At 46.8% G+C, this 20,787-nt stretch overlaps 1 protein-coding gene and 2 long non-coding RNA genes across 17 annotated transcripts in view; 2 read left to right on the plus strand and 1 right to left on the minus strand.

Annotated features, from left to right (window-relative positions):
* The first annotated feature begins 340 nt into the window (after positions 1 to 340).
* On the plus strand, positions 341 to 1,922 carry LOC127913134 (uncharacterized). Its single transcript, XR_008084827.1, has 3 exons — positions 341 to 456; positions 488 to 714; positions 1,773 to 1,922. It is a non-coding gene; the product is annotated as an uncharacterized LOC127913134 (long non-coding RNA).
* Positions 1,923 to 3,732: 1,810 nt separating this feature from the next.
* Positions 3,733 to 4,798, plus strand: LOC127913133 (uncharacterized). 3 transcript variants are annotated; one of them, XR_008084826.1, is made up of 5 exons: positions 3,733 to 3,882; positions 3,945 to 4,008; positions 4,137 to 4,328; positions 4,393 to 4,584; positions 4,649 to 4,798. It is a non-coding gene; the product is annotated as an uncharacterized LOC127913133 (long non-coding RNA). The 3 variants fall into 3 exon arrangements; XR_008084824.1 differs by having other exon boundaries at positions 3,945 to 4,072; positions 4,713 to 4,727; XR_008084825.1 differs by lacking the exon at positions 3,945 to 4,008.
* Positions 3,889 to 20,787, minus strand: part of LOC118377891 (arginine-glutamic acid dipeptide repeats protein-like) — a 670,308-nt gene continuing 653,409 nt past the window's right edge. For 11 of the 13 annotated variants that reach the window (XM_052484576.1, XM_052484574.1, XM_052484575.1 and 8 more), the window contains 6 exons: positions 17,734 to 19,256; positions 15,199 to 15,409; positions 11,037 to 11,760; positions 7,394 to 7,564; positions 6,292 to 6,460; positions 3,889 to 5,533 (listed from right to left, as the gene is read on the minus strand). In XM_052484576.1, the coding sequence (XP_052340536.1) occupies positions 5,500 to 5,533; positions 6,292 to 6,460; positions 7,394 to 7,564; positions 11,037 to 11,760; positions 15,199 to 15,409; positions 17,734 to 19,256 (2,832 nt within the window). In that variant the 3' untranslated portion in view covers positions 3,889 to 5,499. Of the gene's footprint in view, positions 5,534 to 5,965; positions 6,032 to 6,291; positions 6,461 to 7,393; positions 7,565 to 11,036; positions 11,761 to 15,198; positions 15,410 to 17,733; positions 19,257 to 20,787 lie in introns of all 13 variants that reach the window. The other 2 variants (XM_052484578.1, XM_052484577.1) reach the window with 2 other exon arrangements.

The raw sequence follows: 20,787 nt of genomic DNA on the forward strand, positions 1-20,787 counted from the left end.
TCATCCCCAAGGTGACTACTAATATATACAATATGCTTCAAGATACCAGTTATATATATAAATCTTAGCCGGTCAGAATGTATAGACATTCTGCTATTGCTGCTTGGAAATGAGAAGATAAACCATTGACAACACCTAACATCCAAGGGTTTGGAGGAGAGGAGAGAGAACACTAAAAGGCAGGAAGAAGAGGGTAGTGTCAGATGGAAGAGTAGGAGGGTGGTGTCAGAAAGAGGAGGAGGAGGGTGTCAGAAAGAGGAGGAGGAGGGTGTCAGAAAGAGGAGGATAGTATCAGAAAGAGGGTGGTGTCAGAAAGAGGAGGAGGGTGGTGTCAGAAAGAGGGTGGTGTCAGAAAGAGGAGGAGGGTGGTATCAGAAAGAGGGTGGTGTCAGAAAGAGGAGGAGGGTGGTATCAGAAAGAGGGTGGTATCAGAAAGAGGGTGGTATCAGAAAGAGGGTGGTATCAGAAAGAGGGTGGTATCAGAAAGAGGGTGGTGTCAGAAAGAGGGTGGTGTCAGAAAGAGGAGGAGGAAGGTGGTATCAGAAAGAGGAGGGTGGTATCAGAAAGAGGAGGAGGGTGGTATCAGAAAGAAGAGGAGGGTGGTATCAGAAAGAGGAGGAGGAGGCTGGTATCAGAAAGAGGAGGAGGGTGGTATCAGAAAGAGGAGGGGGGTGGTGTCAGAAAGAGGAGGAGGGTGGTATCAGAAAGAGGAGGGTGGTATCAGAAAGAGGAGGGTGGTATCAGAAAGAGGAGGGTGGTATCAGAAAGAGGAGGGTGGTATCAGAAAGAGGAGGGTGGTATCAGAAAGAGGAGGATGGTATCAGAAAGAGGAGGGTGGTATCAGAAAGAGGAGGAGGAGGCTGGTATCAGAAAGAGGAGGAGGGTGGTATCAGAAAGAGGAGGAGGGTGGTATCAGAAAGAGGAGGGGGGTGGTGTCAGAAAGAGGAGGAGGGTGGTGTCAGAAAGAGGAGGAGGGTGGTATCAGAAAGAGGAGGGTGGTATCAGAAAGAGGAGGGTGGTATCAGAAAGAGGAGGGTCAGAAAGAGGAGTATCAGGAGGAGGGTGGTATCAGAAAGAAGTATCAGAAAGAGGAGGGTGGTATCAGAAAGAGGAGGGTGGTATCAGAAAGAGGAGGGTGGTATCAGTATCAGAAAAAGGAGAGGGTGGTATCAGAAAGAGGAGGGTGGTATCAGAAAGAGGAAGAAAGAGGAGGGTGGTATCAGAAAGAGGAGGGTGGTATCAGTATCAGAAAGAGGAGGGTGGTATCAGAAAGAGGAGGGTGGTATCAGAAAGAGGAGGGTGGTATCAGAAAGAGGAGAGTGGTATCAGAAAGAGGAGGATGGTATCAGAAAGAGGAGGGTGGTATCAGAAAAGGAGGGTGGTATCAGAAAGAGGAGGATGGTATCAGAAAGAGGAGGAGGGTGGTGTCAGAAAGAGGAGGATGGTATCAGAAAGAGGAGGGTGGTATCAGAAAGAGGAGGGTGGTATCAGGGAGGAGGGTGGTATCAGAAAGAGGAGGAGGGTATCAGAAAAGAGGAGGGTGGTATCAGAAAAAGGGTGGTATCAGAAAGAGGAGGGTGGTATCAGAAAGAGGAGGATGGTATCAGAAAGAGGAGGGTGGTATCAGAAAGAGGAGGGTGGTATCAGAAAGAGGAGGATGGTATCAGAAAGAGGAGGGTGGTATCAGAAAGAGGAGGGTGGTATCAGAAAGAGGAGGGTGGTATCAGAAAGAGGAGGGTGGTATCAGAAAGAGGAGGGTGGTATCAGAAAAGAGGGTGGTATCAGAAAGAGGAGGGTGGTATCAGAAAGAGGAGGGTGGTATCAGAAAGAGGAGGGTGGTATCAGAAAGAGGAGGGTGGTATCAGAAAGAGGAGGGTGGTATCAGAAAGAGGAGGGTGGTATCAGAAAGAGGAGGGTGGTATCAGAAAGAGGAGGGTGGTATCAGAAAGAGGAGGGTGGTATCAGAAAGAGGAGGGTGGTATCAGAAAGAGGAGGGTGGTATCAGAAAGAGGAGGGTGGTATCAGAAAGAGGAGGGTGGTATCAGAAAGAGGAGGGTGGTATCAGAAAGAGGAGGGTGGTATCAGAAAGAGGAGGGTGGTATCAGAAAGAGGAGGGTGGTATCAGAAAGAGGAGGATGGTATCAGAAAGAGGAGGGTGGTATCAGAAAGAGGAGGGTGGTATCAGAAAGAGGAGGGTGGTATCAGAAAGAGGAGGGTGGTATCAGAAAGAGGAGGGTGGTATCAGAAAGAGGAGGGTGGTATCAGAAAGAGGAGGGGGGTATCAGAAAGAGGAGGGTGGTATCAGAAAGAGGAGGGTGGTATCAGAAAGAGGAGGGTGGTATCAGAAAGAGGAGGGTGGTATCAGAAAGAGGAGGCAGCAGCAGATGAAGAGGAGTACATGAGATGAGTGAATGTGCATTGAACAGACAAACAGAGCACATGGACGGACCAGAGAGGAGTAGAAGGAACTCAACCATAGGCTAACATAGGATAGGTGAGAGCTAACAGCCAGTTGACTGGTATGACAGTCAGGTGAACTGAACAGAACAGTCAATGGCATGGCGTACAGTACACTCAACACCCCCGGCATTGAAGGGGAGGCCAGGAGAAGCTGTGCAGGCTGAGGGGCCGGCTGACCAGCCAGCAGGGGAGAACAGCGAGAGCCTGGAGGCAATAGGACCACCAACATTACAGCTCCACTTCCTAGAATATGGTCCCAGTACTGGGCCCCTGTCCTCCCATGTAGCTAGGCCTGTTAGATAGAATCTGGTCCCAGTACTGGGCCGCTGTCCTCCCATGTAGCTAGGCCTGTTAGATAGAATCTGGTCCCAGTACTGGGCCCCTGTCCTCCCATGTAGCTAGGCCTGTTAGTCACAGTGAATATGGCAGCACAGCACACATTATATCAGGATCCCCTCATGGAGGAGACGCACTAGCCTGGTACCCTAGGAGTTGTCAAGACGGCACAAACATACCAGGCTAGAGAAGTCTTGCTGTAGCAGCCACACTTGGGACAAATAGAGGAGTGAGGAAACCAGGGTTAACATCACCACCACCACCACCCGCAGTTCCCTCTAGCACCCTTGTACAAGTCCACTCACCCACAGTCAGATCAGAACACACGTTGGGGTCTCAGTGTAGCTTGAAGACACGAAGACAATTTAATACATTGTATAAGAAAAATGTAAAACAAGGTTTAAAAATCTGCCTATAAACTTTAAACGTTTCTTAATTATGTTGACTCAATACCGATGTCGAGTAGAGTGTCAAAACCAATTAAAAGCACTGAGAGATTCTATCTAGTCTTCCACAAAGAGTAGTAACCTAACATCCATTAAGTAGTAACTGAGGGATTCTATCTAGTCTTCCTTGGAGTGCAATAGATGATGTCTGCATCAGGGTATTGTACACTACAGGGCAGGGCAGGGGTTATGCTGATCCATAGATGACTCAGTGACTCTGAGATATAGTCAGTCCTCTTCAAGGGTCTCAAATCATTAACTCGACCCAGTAAGTTCAGGCATTCTGTCTGACAATATGGTGCTTGTCAAGAGGCGTATAATGAAAGGAGGTGGATGGGACAGTCTTGTGTACGTGAGAGTCTGGGGCTATAACAGCTCTCTGAGGTACCCCACACCACAGGACTGGGACCATCGCTGTGAGAGTCTGGGGCTATAACAGCTCTCTGAGGTACCCCACACCACAGGACTGGGACCATCGCTGTGAGAGTCTGGGGCTATAACAGCTCTCTGAGGTACCCCACACCACAGGACTGGGACCATCGCTGTGAGAGTCTGGGGCTATAACAGCTCTCTGAGGTACCCCACACCACAGGACTGGGACCATCGCTGTGAGAGTCTGGGGCTATAACAGCTCTCTGAGGTACCCCACACCAAAGGACTGGGACCATCGCTGTGAGTCTGGGGCTATAACAGCTCTCTGAGGTACCCCACACCACAGGACTGGGACCATCGCTGTGAGAGTCTGGGGCTATAACAGCTCTCTGAGGTACCCCACACCACAGGACTGGGACCATCGCTGTGGTAGTCTGGGGCTATAACAGCTCTCTGAGGTACCCCATACCACAAGACTGGGACCATCGCTGTGAGAGTCTGGGGCTATAACAGCTCTCTGAGGTACCCCACACCACAGGACTGGGACCATCGCTGTGAGAGTCTGGGGCTATAACAGCTCTCTGAGGTACCCCACACCACAGGACTGGGACCATCGCTGTGAGAGTCTGGGGCTATAACAGCTCTCTGAGGTACCCCACACCACAGGACTGGGACCATCGCTGTGAGAGTCTGGGGCTATAACAGCTCTCTGAGGTACCCCACACCACAGGACCGGGACCATCGCTGTGAGAGTCTGGGGCTATAACAGCTCTCTGAGGTACCCCACACCACAGGACTGGGACCATCGCTGTGAGAGTCTGGGGCTATAACAGCTCTCTGAGGTACCCCACACCACAGGACTGGGACCATCGCTGTGAGAGTCTGGGGCTATAACAGCTCTTTGTGGTACCCCACACCACAGGACTGGGACCATCGCTGTGAGAGTCTGGGGCTATAACAGCTCTTTGTGGTACCCCACACCACAGGACTGGGACCATCGCTGTGAGAGTCTGGGGCTATAACAGCTCTCTGAGGTACCCCACACCACAGGACTGGGACCATCGCTGTGAGAGTCTGGGGCTATAACAGCTATCTGAGGTACCCCACAACACAGGACTGGGACCATCGCTGTGGTAGTCTGGGGCTATAACAGCTCTCTGAGGTACCCCACACCACAGGACTGGGACCATCGCTGTACCCTTTGGCTGTTCTAGTAATGCTATGTCCCCCCCCCGTTAAAACAAGGCATAATGCTTCAGAACACAATAACATATTGGAGGTTTATAAATGACTTGGTTCAGAGTCCACACCTAGTAACAATTATAATAATAATAATTATATGTATATATATATATATATATATATACTATTTACAGACTCAAAAATGCCATGCTGCAGCTTTTCGTTCAAATGATAAAAACCTCCAATAAGGTATTAAAATAACAATAGCACTTTGTTTTGAATCTTTCCGTGGATATAATGTCTGGAACGTTCTTTTCTCTGCCTGGTCTCCTTTCCATCGACTAGCACAGTGAACGTGTGCTAGCTACAAACACGTTGTGGAAGCTTTAGAGGAGGTTTCATGCAGGAAAGTCACAATCAGTCTTGAAGTCGGTGCCACTACTCGAAGGCTATAGTTTTACACCAAACAAAGTCTCTCAATGTTCTTAGAAAATACAAATCAAATAAAAAATAACCCACGAACAGGGAAGGAAAAACAGACAGAAAAATCCCTCCTCTTTTTTTCCCTCCTTCAGTTTTTGTTGTTCTTCGTAACGGGAATTGTTTGGAGGAGCGGAGATCGAGTTCCTCTGACCGACAGACCGCTGTGTAACTACTTCCTGTTCCTGTGTCCTAGGCAACTTCCTGCGTCCCCATTGGTCGGTTACAGTTGCTTGTCGCTTTCCTTCTTCAGCCGGCTAAAACACAAACGAAACAAACACGCGTTAGCACCACCACCAAATTGTATAGAAATATATCACAACGTCCCTGCACCACTACCAAGATTTATATACACACAGCGATATTCTCACAGGTAGTATTGTATTACAAGTTGGTCACAAGCTGGAAAATCCGGAACAGAGCCGCTGAAATCCTTGTACAAGCGTGCATTTAACAATTTTAGAATTCACCACATCAGTAAAATTGCAAATAAACATAATATGCCAAATTTGAATAATGGTCTGTATAATTTCATGTCCAATGCGAATACAGACAGACTTGCTCCACCAGCCCATATACAACAGTGACTACATATATATATATATATATATATATATAGACCCTATAGGCTCACACTCTGAAAATGCAGTGAAGTGCAGAGTAACTTCTTAAGGTAAAACATCACTTGCCATCAGGTTTGTCTGTTAAAGGAGTCCATTTCAGGAACTCGAGATCACTTGAAACGTCTGCATGATCTTACAGAAATCACACAAATGAAAATCTTTTTAAATTAGCAACAAGAATTTATAACCACAGATGAACCATTTTATATTATATGTTGAATATTTGTTCTGTAAATCTAATTTAATATAATTATTCTTGTTTTAAAGTCCATCTAAGGACTGTTGGCTGTCTAGAGTAGTATTTTACCTCTTCTGTCAGTGTGTAGTGAATGTGTTGAAATGTGAACGTGCATGTTGAAGTGTGTGTGTGTGTGTGTGTGTGTCTCTCTGACCTGTAATAGTCCTCTTGGCCAGGAAGTGGGCCACCGTGCATGTGGTGATGTCCATGCAGCCACTGCTGTTCCATAGCTAGCCGCTGCAGTTCCGCAGACTGGGCATGCATGGCCTGGAGCTGGTGGGCTGCGGACATCTGGGGAGGAAGTTCCCGGGGGTACGGAGTACCTGGAGACAGCAACGCAACACAACAGGATCAGACCATAGGCTTGACTGCCAATAGAGATGCCACTGGTGGATAAATCCCTTGTCACACTATGGAGTCGACCCAGACGAAACTGCTCTGACTCGGATACACCACATTACCAAAAGTATGTGGACACCATATCACCATACCGACAAACAATTATTTTGCTGATGTTGTTTCCAGAGGCAGTTTGGACCTCTGTAGTGAGTGTTGCAACCGACAGACAGACTATTTTTTTACGCGCTACACGCTTCAGCAGTCCCCGGTCCCGTTCGGTGAGCTTGTGTGGCCTACCACTTCGCAGCTGAGCCGTTGTTGCTCCTAGACGTTTCCACTTCACAATAACAGCACTTACAGTTGACCGAGGGCAGAAATTTGACAAACTGACTTGTTCGAAAGGTGGCATCCTATGACGGTGCCACGTTGAATGTCGCTGAGCTCTTCGGTAAGGCCATTATACTGTCAATGTTTGTCTATGGAGATTGCATGGCGGTATACGCCTGTCAGCAACAGGTGTGGCTGAAAGAGTTTGAAGGGGTGTCCACATCCCTTTATATATATCATTTATTTTCTTTTGACATTGTCCTTTTCAGCCCTATTCGAGCAACTATGATTTGTGTGATGCCAGTTCAGTACGGCTCGGCTCAGTACGGCTCGGCTCAGTACGGCTCGGCTCAGTACGGCTCGGCTCAGTACGGCTCGGCTCAGTACGGCTCGGCTCAGTACGGCTCGGCTCAACGGCGCGGCTCGGCTCAGTACGGCTCGGCTCAGTACGGCTCGGCTCAGTACGGTTCGGCTAAGTACGGCTCGGCTCAGTACGGCTCGGCTCAGTACGGCTCGGCTCAGTACGGCTCGGCTAAGTACGGCTCGGCTAAGTACGGCTCGGACATTGATATGCTCTAGATTGTTCTTACCGAAGACCGGGTGTCGCAGCATCTCATGTTCGTGTGGGTTCTGTCCCAGGAGGGGGTTGGGGATTGCACCGGGCGGGTAGGGGAAGCGGGCGAGGTGGGGGCCTCCTGCCAGGGGGTCTACGAGGGGGTGCCCCCCCGAACCTGGAGGGCACACTAGACATTCACCACCGCCTGCACAGAGTCAGAACACCAAAAGGTCAGTGTACAATTATACATACAGTTTATCATGATACATGACACAGTAGTAACCTGACACCCAGATAGTAGTAACCTGACACCCAGATAGTAGCAGTAACCTGACACCCAGATAGTAGTAACCTGACACCCAGATAGCAGTAACCTGACACCCAGATAGTAGTAACCTGACACCCAGATAGTAGTAACCTGACACCCAGATAGTAGTAGTAACCTGACACCCAGATAGTAGTAACCTGACACCCAGATAGTAGCAGTAACCTGACACCCAGATAGTAGTAGTAACCTAACACCCAGATAGTAGTAACCTGACACCCAGATAGTAACCTGACACCCAGATAGTAGTAACCTAACACCCAGATAGTAGTAACAGATAGTAGTAACCTGACACCCAGATAGTAGTAACCTGACACCCAGATAGTAGTAGTAACCTGACACCCAGATAGTAGTAACCTGACACCCAGATAGTAGTAACCTGACACCCAGATAGTAGCAGTAACCTGACACCCAGATAGTAGTAGTAACCTGACACCCAGATAGTAGTAACCTGACACCCAGATAGTAGTAACCTGACACCCAGATAGTAGTAACCTGACACCCAGATAGTAGTAACCTGACACCCAGATAGTAGTAGTAACCTGACACCCAGATAGTAGTAGTAACCTGACACCCAGATAGTAGTAGTAACCTGACACCCAGATAGTAGTAACCTGACACCCAGATAGTAGCAGTAACCTGACACCCAGATAGTAGTAACCTGACACCCAGATAGTAGCAGTAACCTGACACCCAGATAGTAGTAACCTGACACCCAGATAGTAGTAACCTGGCCCAGATAGTAGTAACCTGACACCCAGATAGCAGTAACCTGACACCCAGATAGTAGCAGTAACCTGACACCCAGATAGTAGTAACCTGACACCCAGATAGTAGTAACCTGACACCCAGATAGTAGTAACCTGACACCCAGATAGTAGTAACCTGACACCCAGATAGTAGTAACCTGACACCCAGATAGTAGTAACCTAACACCCAGATAGTAGTAACCTGGCCCAAATAGCAGTAACCTGACACCCAGATAGTAGCAGTAACCTGACACCCAGATAGTAGTAACCTGACACCCAGATAGTAGTAACCTGACACCCAGATAGTAGTAGTAACCTGACACCCAGATAGTAGTAACCTGACACCCAGATAGTAGTAACCTGACACCCAGATAGTAGTAACCTGACACCCAGATAGCAGTAACCTGGCCCAAATAGCAGTAACCTGACACCCAGAGAGGAGTAGTAACCTAACAGATAGATAGTAGTAACCTGACACCCAGATAGTAGTAACCTGACACCCAGATAGTAGTAACCTAACACCCAGATAGTAGTAACCTGGCCCAAATAGCAGTAACCTGGCCCAAATAGCAGTAACCTGACACCCAGATAGTAGTAGTAACCTAACAGATAGTAGTAGTAACCTGACACCCAGATAGTAGTAACCTGACACCCAGATAGTAGTAACCTGACACCCAGATAGTAGTAACCTGACACCCAGATAGTAGTAACCTGACACCCAGATAGTAGTAACCTGACACCCAGATAGTAGTAACCTAACACCCAGATAGTAGTAACCTGACACCCAGATAGTAGTAACCTGACACCCAGATAGTAGTAACCTGACACCCAGATAGTAGTAACCTAACACCCAGATAGTAGTAGTAACCTGACACCCAGATAGTAGTAACCTGACACCCAGATAGTAACCTGACACCCAGATAGTAGTAACCTGACACCCAGATAGTAGTAACCTGACACCCAGATAGTAGTAACCTGACACCCAGATAGTAGCAGTAACCTGACACCCAGATAGTAGTAACCTGACACCCAGATAGTAGTAACCTAACACCCAGATAGTAGTAACCTAACACCCAGAGTAGCAGTAACCTAACAGATAGTAGTAGTAACCTGACACCCAGATAGTAGTAACCTGACACCCAGATAGCAGTAACCTGGCCCAAATAGCAGTAACCTGACACCCAGAGAGGAGTAGTAACTCGACCCAGATAGCAGTAACTATCCAGTCTATGGGTGTCTCTGAATGTCCTAGAGTGGCCCAGACAGAGCCTGGTTTTGAACCCGATCTAACATCACGGGAGAGACCTGAAAATATCTGTGCAGCGACGCTCCCCATCCAACCTGACAGATCTTGAGAGGATCTGCAGAGAAGAATGGGAGGAACTCCCCTTGTAGTATCATACACAAGAAGACTCGGGCTGTATTCACGGCTTTAACAAAGTACTGAGTAAAAGGTCTGAATATTTCATTAAAAAATGTAATCCAAAATCCATTTTAGAACAAGGCTGTAACGTAACAAAATGTGGGAAAAGTCAAGGGGTCTGAATACTTTCCAAACGCACTGTGTGTATATAGATATATATATATATACATACACACACACACACACACACACACACACATGTATATATATATATATATATATATATATATATATCTATTATAAGGGCATGCTACAGCTGCTAGGGATCCACAGATCCATTAGAGGTTATAGTCATCAAGGCGTACCAAATACAAAGGCCAATCAACTGGGCTAGCAACAAAGGCCAATCAACTGGGCTAGCAACAAAGGCCAATCAACTGGGCTAGCAACAAAGGCCAATCAACTGGGCTAGCAACAAAGGCCAATCAACTGGGCTAGCAACAAAGGCCAATCAACTGGGCTAGCAACAAAGGCCAATCAACTGGGCTAGCAACAAAGGCCAATCAACTGGGCTAGCAACAAAGGCCAATCAACTGGGCTAGCAACAAAGGCCAATCAACTGGGCTAGCAACAAAGGCCAATCAACTGGGCTAGCAACAAAGGCCAATCAACTGGGCTAGCAACAAAGGCCAATCAACTGGGCTAGCAACAAAGGCCAATCAACTGGGCTAGCAACAAAGGCCAATCAACTGGGCTAGCAACAAAGGCCAATCAACTGGGCTAGCAACAAAGGCCAATCAACTGGGCTAGCAACAAAGGCCAATCAACTGGGCTAGCAACAAAGGCCAATCAACTGGGCTAGCAACAAAGGCCAATCAACTGGGCTAGCAACAAAGGCCAATCAACTGGGCTAGCAACAAAGGCCAATCAACTGGGCTAGCAACAAAGGCCAATCAACTGGGCTAGCAACAAAGGCCAATCAACTGGGCTAGCAACAAAGGCCAATCAACTGGGCTAGCAACAAAGGCCAATCAACTGGGCTAGCAACAAAGGTCATGAAGAACATAACTATTGAACATGTGATGTATAATCGCCATATTTGCGTACAGCATTGTTTTAAAATCAGAAAAGAAGTGATGCTTAAAGTTGTGATATAAACGCTTCACTAGAAGTTGGCAAATAAACGTAAAACTTCATGTTAATCTAGTAAGAAATGTTTCTGATTGGCCAGGTGTGTCACCTTGGTGCAGGGAGTCCTGCTGGTGAAGGTGCAGGTGTGAGTGGATGTGGGAGTGCTGGTGGTGATGAGGCGTGATGTTGAACATCTGAAGCCTGGCGATAGGGTCGTTGGCCACCGCCGCCATCCTCTCGGCGTGCAGCCTCTCCGCCGCCAGCCGCTCCGGGTAGCTCATGTCTGGTCTGAGCTGGGGTCCCGCGGCCAACGCCAAACGCTCCCTCTCCAAGGGGTTGAGACCTGGGTGGAAGGAGGCGAAGGGGTGCGGTCCCGCCATGGATGGTAAGGAGATGGCCCCGTGTCGGGCGAAGTGTTCCATGGGGTTCGCCGAGGGGTGCATGCCTTCTAGTTCCGGGGGTTTGTGTTCGAACCCAGGCTTCATCCTCTCTCTCAGCTCCCTCTCCCTCATTTCTCTCTCCCTCATCTCCCGCTCTCGCAGCTCGCGCTCCCGCATGCCCGGGTCGGCGTTGTAGAGGCCAGGCATGTGATAGGCCATCAGGGGGTCGTTGGGGTTGAGGGAGACGAAGAAGGGGTGGTTCCTATTGGTCGGGGACATGACGTGGGGGCGGGCGTACTCGCTGAGGGTGCGCAGGGCGGGCGTGTCGGGGCCGATGTAAGGGGGCACCGCGGCGATGGAGGTAGGGGGGCCATCGAAGGGAGGGCGCATGTGGGCGGAGCCACCCATCTGGGGGTCACCCATACGGCCGTCGTGACACGAACTGGAGGCTTTCTGGAACAAATAGATATGTACAGAGGTTACACACACACACTGGGAGGTTATTACATGTTATAAAGGAGGAATAACGTGTAAGAAGGGTACAGGTTGTAAAGTGGTTGTAACAGATTATAACAGGTTGTAAGGTGGTTATAATAGCTTGTGAAACATTATGCGGTTACAATATGTTGTAAGCTTGGAACAGGTTATAAGGTGATTATAATAGGTTGTAACAGGTTATAAGGTGATTATAATAGGTTGTAACAGGTTATAATGTGATTATAATAGGTTGTAACAGGTTATAAGGTGATTATAATAGGTTGTAACAGGTTATAAGGTGATTATAATAGGTTGTAACAGGTTATAAGGTGATTATAACTAGGTTGTAACAGGTTATAAGGTGATTATAATAGGTTGTAACAGGTTATAAGGTGATTATAATAGGTTGTAATGTGATTATAATAGGTTGTAACAGGTTATAAGGTGATTATAATAGGTTGTAACAGGTTATAAGGTGATTATAACTAGGTTGTAACAGGTTATAAGGTGATTATAATAGGTTGTAACAGGTTATAAGGTGATTATAATAGGTTGTAACAGGTTATAAGGTGATTATAATAGGTTGTAACAGGTTATAAGGTGATTATAATAGGTTGTAACAGGTTATAAGGTGATTATAATAGGTTGTAACAGGTTATAAGGTGATTATAATAGGTTGTAACAGGTTGTAATGTGATTATAATAGGTTGTAACAGGTTATAAGGTGATTATAATAGGTTGTAACAGGTTATAAGGTGATTATAACTAGGTTGTAACAGGTTATAATGTAATAGGTTGTAACAGGTTATAAGGTGATTATAATAGGTTGTAACAGGTTATAAGGTGATTATAACTAGGTTGTAACAGGTTATAATGTAATAGGTTGTAACAGGTTATAAGGTGATTATAATAGGTTGTAACAGGTTATAAGGTGATTATAACTAGGTTGTAACAGGTTATAATGTAATAGGTTGTAACAGGTTATAAGGTGATTATAATAGGTTGTAACAGGTTATAATGTAATAGGTTGTAACAGGTTATAAGGTGATTATAATAGGTTGTAACAGGTTATAAGGTGATTATAATAGGTTGTAACAGGTTATAATGTAATAGGTTGTAACAGGTTATAAGGTGATTATAATAGGTTGTAACAGGTTATAAGGTGATTATAATAGGTTGTAACAGGTTATAATGCAATAGGTTGCAACAGTTTGTAAGGAAAAGGTTAGACAAATATGACTTGTTTCAGGAAACTGGGTGTATATCGCACGTTACTACTTCACAGGAGTGCCGTTTGAATGTAAACATAATATTTTATTAAATTGCATTTTTGGGGGGCAGAAAGGCCTTCTGGAACATGTGAACTTTCATGAGCCTTAATAACAAACTTGTTTGCCTTCTGTAAATACGAATAAAATTGTTAAATTACGAGCCTAGTTGGTTTAGCCACAGAAAAAGCCAGCAACCTTCCTGATAGTCATGATTGGCTGAGATAATGAGTGGGCTGAACATGCCGAGAGATGAGTTCGGATTGGTCTGCCATGTAGCATGCTTCTGTCTATAATATGAGCTGGTAGGTATATGTAGGTATTCCTTTCTAACACAGATTTTTTGGGTTAGAACTGCATAAGTGTTGCTCTCCACTTTCTGGAAGACCCCTTTTTCAAATCAGTGGAATTAGAGTATGATAGCTAAGGAGATGGAGAAAATTCTGGCGTTTGATTGCAAATATGCAGACGGAGACAAAAAGAGAATACACAGAAGGCTGTTGTATAAAACAGCTGTCTACGGATTACATCTTCAAAATAAGGGCAACCATGACATCTGCGACACAGAGAGAGAAGCATCCAGCCATGTACACGATGGGTAAGAGACTATAGCTAGCTACATTTTCAGATATTACACGTTTCTAATTTTGTCAAAAAGTCATTTTAATTTCAAGTTAAAGCGTACTGCTAGCTAGCTAATGTGACGTGTATGATCTGTGTAGTAATTTTATTTATATCTCAGAGCCATTTGCATTGCCAGTTATAGCCTAATGTTAGCTAGTTATAGCCTAATGTTAGCTAGTTATAGCCTAATGTTAGCTAGTTATAGCCTAATGTTAGCTAGTTATAGCCTAATGTTAGCCAGTTATAGCCTAATGTTAGCTAGTTATAGCCTAATGTTAGCTAGTTGTAGCCTAATGTTAGCCAGTTATAGCCTAATGTTAGCTAGTTATAGCCTAATGTTAGCTAGTTATAGCCTAATGTTAGCTAGTTATAGACTAATGTTAGCTAGTTATAGCCTAATGTTAGCTAGTTATAGACTAATGTTAGCTAGTTATAGCCTAATGTTAGCTAGTTATAGCCTAATGTTAGCCAGTTTTAGACTAATGTTAGCTAGTTATAGACTAATGTTAGCTAGTTATAGCCTAATGTTAGCCAGTTATAGCCTAATGTTAGCTAGTTATAGCCTAATGTTAGCTAGTTATAGCCTAATGTTAGCCAGTTATAGCCTAATGTTAGCTAGTTATAGCCTAATGTTAGCTAGCTTGCATTGAACCTGGTTGATAAACTACCTTCAGATTCATGCAGGGTAGTAACGTTATGAGTTGGGATTATGGTTCATTGTTTAGCTAGCTAGCTAGCTGCTAGCTACATGTCTAAACAAAAGACTCCACTATGCAAGTAACTATTTCAATAGACTGTTCATGATGTCACTGCGACAACTGTCGATAGACGTAGCTGGTAAATTTGCTCTGTCTATCTACTCTGATTTCAGAGCACTCGTCTGTGTGACAGAGCACAGAATAACTGACAAATTTACGAAAACGCTCAATACCCGTTGAAGATGGCCGGTGTCAGTAAACGTGCTGTCTGAACGCTTCGAGGGAGGAGCGCTCTGCATTTACGAGGGTCCAATCTGACAACGCTCTGAGTTTACGAACGCCCAGAGCACACTCTGGCACTCCAGATTAAATTTACAAACACACCTGTAGTATAAACCAGCCTTTAGTCTTGAAATCTTTGATTGTTTAGTACACTACAGAACTCACTCTGTTTAGCACATGGCCTCACATGTGAATCCTTAAAGAGATGGGTGGGGCTAAAGCTGAGGATGTGAACGATGCTGAACGGGTGGAGACAAAGAAGAGCTCTCCAGTAGGTACCAAAACATTCAAGGGCCACTTTCTCAAAAGGGAGGTTACAAGTTTATCAACTTTCAAAGCAGAATTACTTTCCCATTGTTCTGAGTCTCTACTTTTATCCAAATATAAAAAACACCATTTAAAATGTTGCTACATAAGACCTAATCTAGCTGGTCGGTCACAAATACTCTAGTGCGAATGAGAAACGTATAAGAGGTTTTCGAACAAAATGTGGTTTTAATTCCCAGTGTGAAGTTGAGAGACAAAATACACCAAACCCTCACCACAGCTCTCTCCTGTTCCTTCTCTCTTTCCCGTTCTCTCTCTCGTTCCTTCTCCCTCTCCTTCTCCTCCCGGGCTTTCTGCTCGGCCTCCCTCTTGACCCGCTCCAGCGCCTCTTCTCTCTTCTTGGCCAGTTTAGAAGCAGCCAGAGGAGTAAAGTAGAAGTCTGTTCTAGCACACGTGTTGTACCCGCGGTCCAGGTGCTTGTAGAACCTAGGAGACACACAAAGGGAAAACAATGTTCATATATAGTAAGGAAGTACTGTTTGGCTAAAAATACTTCCAAGGAAATACACATTAATATATAGTAAGGATGTAGAGTTTGGCTAACAATACTTCAAGGAAATACACATTAATATATAGTAAGGATGTAGAGTTTGGCTCACAATACTTCATGGAAATACACATTAATATATAGTAAGGATGTAGAGTTTGGCTAACAATACTTCATGGAAATACACATTGATATATAGTAAGGATGTAGAGTTTGGCTAACAATACTTCAAGGAAATACACATTAATATATAGTAAGGATGTAGAGTTTGGCTAACAATACTTCATGGAAATACACATTAATATATAGTAAGGATGTAGAGTTTGGCTCACAATACTTAATGGAAATACACATTAATATATAGTAAGGATGTAGAGTTTGGCTAACAATACTTCATGGAAATACACATTGATATATATTAAGGATGTGGAGTTTGGCTCACAATACTTCAAGGAAATAGACATTAATATGCCAGGATTCACAGCTGGCTAACATCACACTTCTCAAAAGACTCATACGACTTGTATACATGAGTCATTAACATTCTACTTGAACACCTTGCCTTAAAATCTGTAAATCATGAATGATAAAAATAAATAAATAAATACATTAGCATAGAAAATATGCTAAATGCATCAAAATGGCAAGCATCTTCAACAGACATGAGATGTAGTTTATTATCCGATTAGAAACAAATATCCTGATTACCTCTATCAACATACATGGGATATAGTTTATTATCTGATTAGAAACAAAGATCCTGACTACCTCTATCAACAGACATGGGATGTAGTTTATTATCTGATTAGAAACAAATATCGTTTGGTTTGCTGATTATTCAACAGTATCTCTATTCTAACCACTCCATGTATCTGTCCTGAGGAGATCCTCTCTAGCCATTAACAGATCCTCTCTAGCCATTAACAGATCCTCTCTAGCCATTAACAGATCCTGTCTACCCCCATTAACAGATCCTGTCTACCCCCATTAACAGATCCTGTCTACCCCCGTTAACAGATCCTCTCTAGCCATTAACAGATCCTGTCTACCCCCATTAACAGATCCTGTCTACCCCCATTAACAGATCCTGTCTACCCCCGTTAACAGATCCTGTCTACCCCCGTTAACAGATCCTGTCTACCCCCGTTAACAGATCCTGTCTACCCCCGTTAACAGATCCTGTCTACCCCCATTAACAGATCCTGTCTACCCCCATTAACAGATCCTGTCTACCCCCATTAACAGATCCTGTCTACCCCCGTTAACAGATCCTGTCTACCCCCGTTAACAGATCCTGTCTACCCCCGTTAACAGATCCTGTCTACCCCCGTTAACAGATCCTGTCTACCCCCATTAACAGATCCTGTCTACCCCCATTAACAGATCCTGTCTACCCCCATTAACAGATCCTGTCTACCCCCATTAACAGATCCTGTCTACCCCCGTTAACAGATCCTGTCTACCCCCGTTAACAGATCCTGTCTACCCCCGTTAACAGATCCTGTCTACCCCCATTAACAGATCCTGTCTACCCCCATTAACAGATCATGTCTACCCCCATTAACAGATCCTGTCTACCCCGTTAACAGATCCTGTCTACCCCGTTAACAGATCCTGTCTACCCCCATTAACAGATCCTGTCTACCCCGTTAACAGATCCTGTCTACCCCCATTAACAGATCCTGTCTACCCCCGTTAACAGATCCTGTCTACCCCCATTAACAGATCCTGTCTACCCCCGTTAACAGATCCTGTCTACCCCCATTAACAGATCCTGTCTACCCCCGTTAACAGATCCTCTGTAGCCATTAACAGATCCTGCCTACCCCCGTTAACAGATCCTGTCTACCCCCGTTAACAGATCCTGTCTACCCCCGTTAACAGATCCTCTGTAGCCATTAACAGATCCTGTCTACCCCCGTTAACAGATCCTCTGTAGCCATTAACAGATCCTGTCTACCCCCGTTAACAGATCCTGTCTACCCCCGTTAACAGATCCTGTCTACCCCCGTTAACAGATCCTCTGTAGCCATTAACAGATCCTGCCTACCCCCGTTAACAGATCCTGCCTACCCCGTTAACAGATCCTGTCTACCCCCATTAACAGATCCTGTCTACCCCCATTAACAGATCCTGTCTACCCCCATTAACAGATCCTGTCTACCCCCATTAACAGATCCTGTCTACCCCCATTAACAGATCCTGTCTACCTCTAACAGTGCATGTGTGTTCTGGCAGTGTGTGTGCGCGCGTCAGATCATACCGTGCTGATTGGCTGGCATGGCTGGGCGTGTTGACGACGGTAGGCTCGGGGGAGGGGCTCCGAGGAGGGGGCGGAGGGCTCTCGGGCTCCTCTGATTCGTCGAGAGGTTCCTCCTTGATGTGTACAGGTGGGACGGCGGGACCTGGGCAGGCGGAGCCGACGGAGGCTGGGAGGGGCATGGAGATGGAGGAAGAGGGGGGCTGGAGGCCTGCTGGTAGAGAGGAGGATGAGGAGGGGGGAGGACAGCCAGAGGAGGAGAGGGGCAGGACAGGGGCGAAGGGGTGAGGAGGGAACGGGGACTGTTGGGGTGTGTTGGGGTGGGATGACGGTGATGGTCCAGAAAGGGGAAGAGGAGGAGGAGGAGGGTGATGCTGGCTGCCTCTCTCTCTCTCTGAAAGGGGGAGATTCTGGGACTGGGTGAGGACAGGGGGCTGGGCTGGTGGAGGCTGGAGCTGCTGGCCTGGGCCCTGGGGCATGAGCTGGAGGGGAGGAGGATGGGCAGGAGGAGGGTGGTGGGCGGACAGGGAGGAAAGGGGCTTGAGGGCGGGTGGAGGGGGCAGGTTGGAGGGCATCTGGGGGAAGGGGGGCGCTGAGAGGTGTGGAGGCCCGTGTTTGTGAGACTGAGGGTCGCGGTTGGGCATGTGGGGGATGGGTGTGGTGGGAGGGGGCTTGATGTGGGGCATGGACATGGAAGGGGCGGGGTGTAGGGGCTGCTCGCGGTGCGGCTGATTGGACGAGCCACCCTGGGACGACGATGATTGGCTGGGGGGCGTGTGGGCCCTGTGAGACGGCTGCTGTGATTGACTGAGAGGGAGCGGGGAGGGCGGGACCTGAGACTGGGGGCCCAATGGGAAGCTCTGAGGGGGCAGGGAGTGGGGGTGGGGCAGGTGAGAGGGGCCAGTTTGAAGTGGGTGCGGCATGGATGATGAGTGGGGCAGCGGGCCGTGGAACGTGCTCGGTAGCGACTGGGTGGAGCCTGGCGGTCCTGGGGGTGGAACCTGAGACAACCCCTGCTGCGGAGAATGAGGCGAGGGGGAGAGCTGCCGCTGTGGGTGGATGGATGCCCCTGATTGGTTGAGAGAGAGGGGGCCGACCTGTTGGGGCATGGAAGGCGGTAGAGGCAGTGGAAGAGAAGTGGGGGGTGCGGAGGAGGGTGGGACCTGGGGGACCAGTGAGGGGACTGAGGAGGACGTGGAAGGTAATGGAGGGGTGGTGGAACGACCACCCGAGGTCCCTGGCTGACAGGACTGGATAACCGGAGGGTGCTGCAACTGCCCCTCTCTCTCCCTCTCTCTCTCTTGTCTCTGCAGTAGGAGCAGCTGTTGCTGGGCGGAGGAGTCCGAGTCACTCTCCCCGTCTCGGGGGCTGGGGATGGAGGGCGAGGAGCTGCGGTTATCCTGGTCGATGTCTTTAGCGTCACTGCTACACTCCTCGTTGACGCTGTGCCCATCGGAGCTCTCGCCCTCTCCCTCTCCCTCTCCCTCTCCCTCGCATTCTGACGGTGAGTCGGACCGACCCAGCTCCTGTGGAACAGGGAAGAGAGCAGTGAATTCCATACCACAATGGTTGTCATCATGAACACATCTCCTTACACCCGGGAGAATAAATGTCCGGGAAGAGAACAAAAAGGCTTTGTATGAACACTGTAATAACATATAGGGCCTGTATCTAAAGCATTAGAGAGTGCTGATCTAGGATCAGGTCCTCCTGTTCATATCATTTTTATTCATTTTGTGCAAATCAGGCCCTGGCCTTTTAGTAATTTCAATACTGCAGCCCAACCCCAGACATTAAGACACTATTCCAGAATACAGGCCAACCCCAGACATTAAGACACTATTCCAGAATACAGCCCAACCCCAGACATTAGACACTATTCCAGAATACAGCCCAACCCCAGACATTATACACTATTCCAGAATACAGCCCAACCCCAGACATTAAGACACTATTCCAGAACACAGCCCAACCCCAGACATTAGACACTATTCCAGAACACAGCCCAACCCCAGACATTAAGACACTATTCCAGAATACAGGCCAACCCCAGACATTATTCCAGAACAGAGCCCAACCCCAGACATTATACACTATTCCAGAATACAGGCCAACCCCAGACATTAAGACACTATTCCAGAATACAGGCCAACCCCAGACATTAAGACACTATTCCAGAATACAGGCCAACCCCAGACATTAAGATACTATTCCAGAATACAGCCCAACCCCAGACATTAGGCACTATTCCTCAACACAGCCCAACCCCAGACATTAGACATGATTCCAGAATACAGCCCAACCCCAGACATTAAACATTATTCCAGAATACAGCCAAACCCCAGACATTATTCCAGAATACAGCCCAACCCCAGACATTATTCCAGAATACAGCCCAAACCCCAGACATTAGACATTATTCCAGAATACAGCCCAACCCCAGACATTAGACACTATTCCTCAACACAGCCCAACCCCAGACATTACACTATTCCCCCAACACAGCCCAACCCCAGACATTAGACATGATTCCAGAATACAGCCCAACCCCAGACATTAAGACACTATTCCAGAATACAGCCCAACCCCAGACAAAAGTATTCATCCCACTTGGCAGTTTTCCTATTTTGTTGCATTACAACCTGTTTATTTGGATTTTGTGTAATGGACATACACAAAAAAGTCCAAATTGGTGAAGTGAAATGAAAAAAAAAATAACTTGCTTCAAAAAAAAGGGACCAAAGATAACCCTGAAGGAGCGGCAAAGCTCCACAGTGGAGTTTGGTGTATCTGTCCATAGGGCCACTTTAAGCCGTACACTCCACAGAGCTGGGCTTTACGGAAGAGTGGCCAGAAAAAAAGCCATTGCTTAATTAAAGAAAAAGACTCCCCAAATATATGGAAGAAGGTACTCTGGTCAGACTAAAATTGAGCTTTTTGGCCAGCAAGAAAAACGCTATGTCTGGCGCAAACCCAACACCTCTCATCACCCCGAGAACACCATCCCCACTGTGAAGCATGGTGGTGGCAGCATCATAATGTGGAGATGTTTTTCAG

Source organism: Oncorhynchus keta, chromosome 28 (assembly GCF_023373465.1).
Source record: "Oncorhynchus keta strain PuntledgeMale-10-30-2019 chromosome 28, Oket_V2, whole genome shotgun sequence".
Classification (NCBI taxonomy): domain Eukaryota; kingdom Metazoa; phylum Chordata; class Actinopteri; order Salmoniformes; family Salmonidae; genus Oncorhynchus; species Oncorhynchus keta.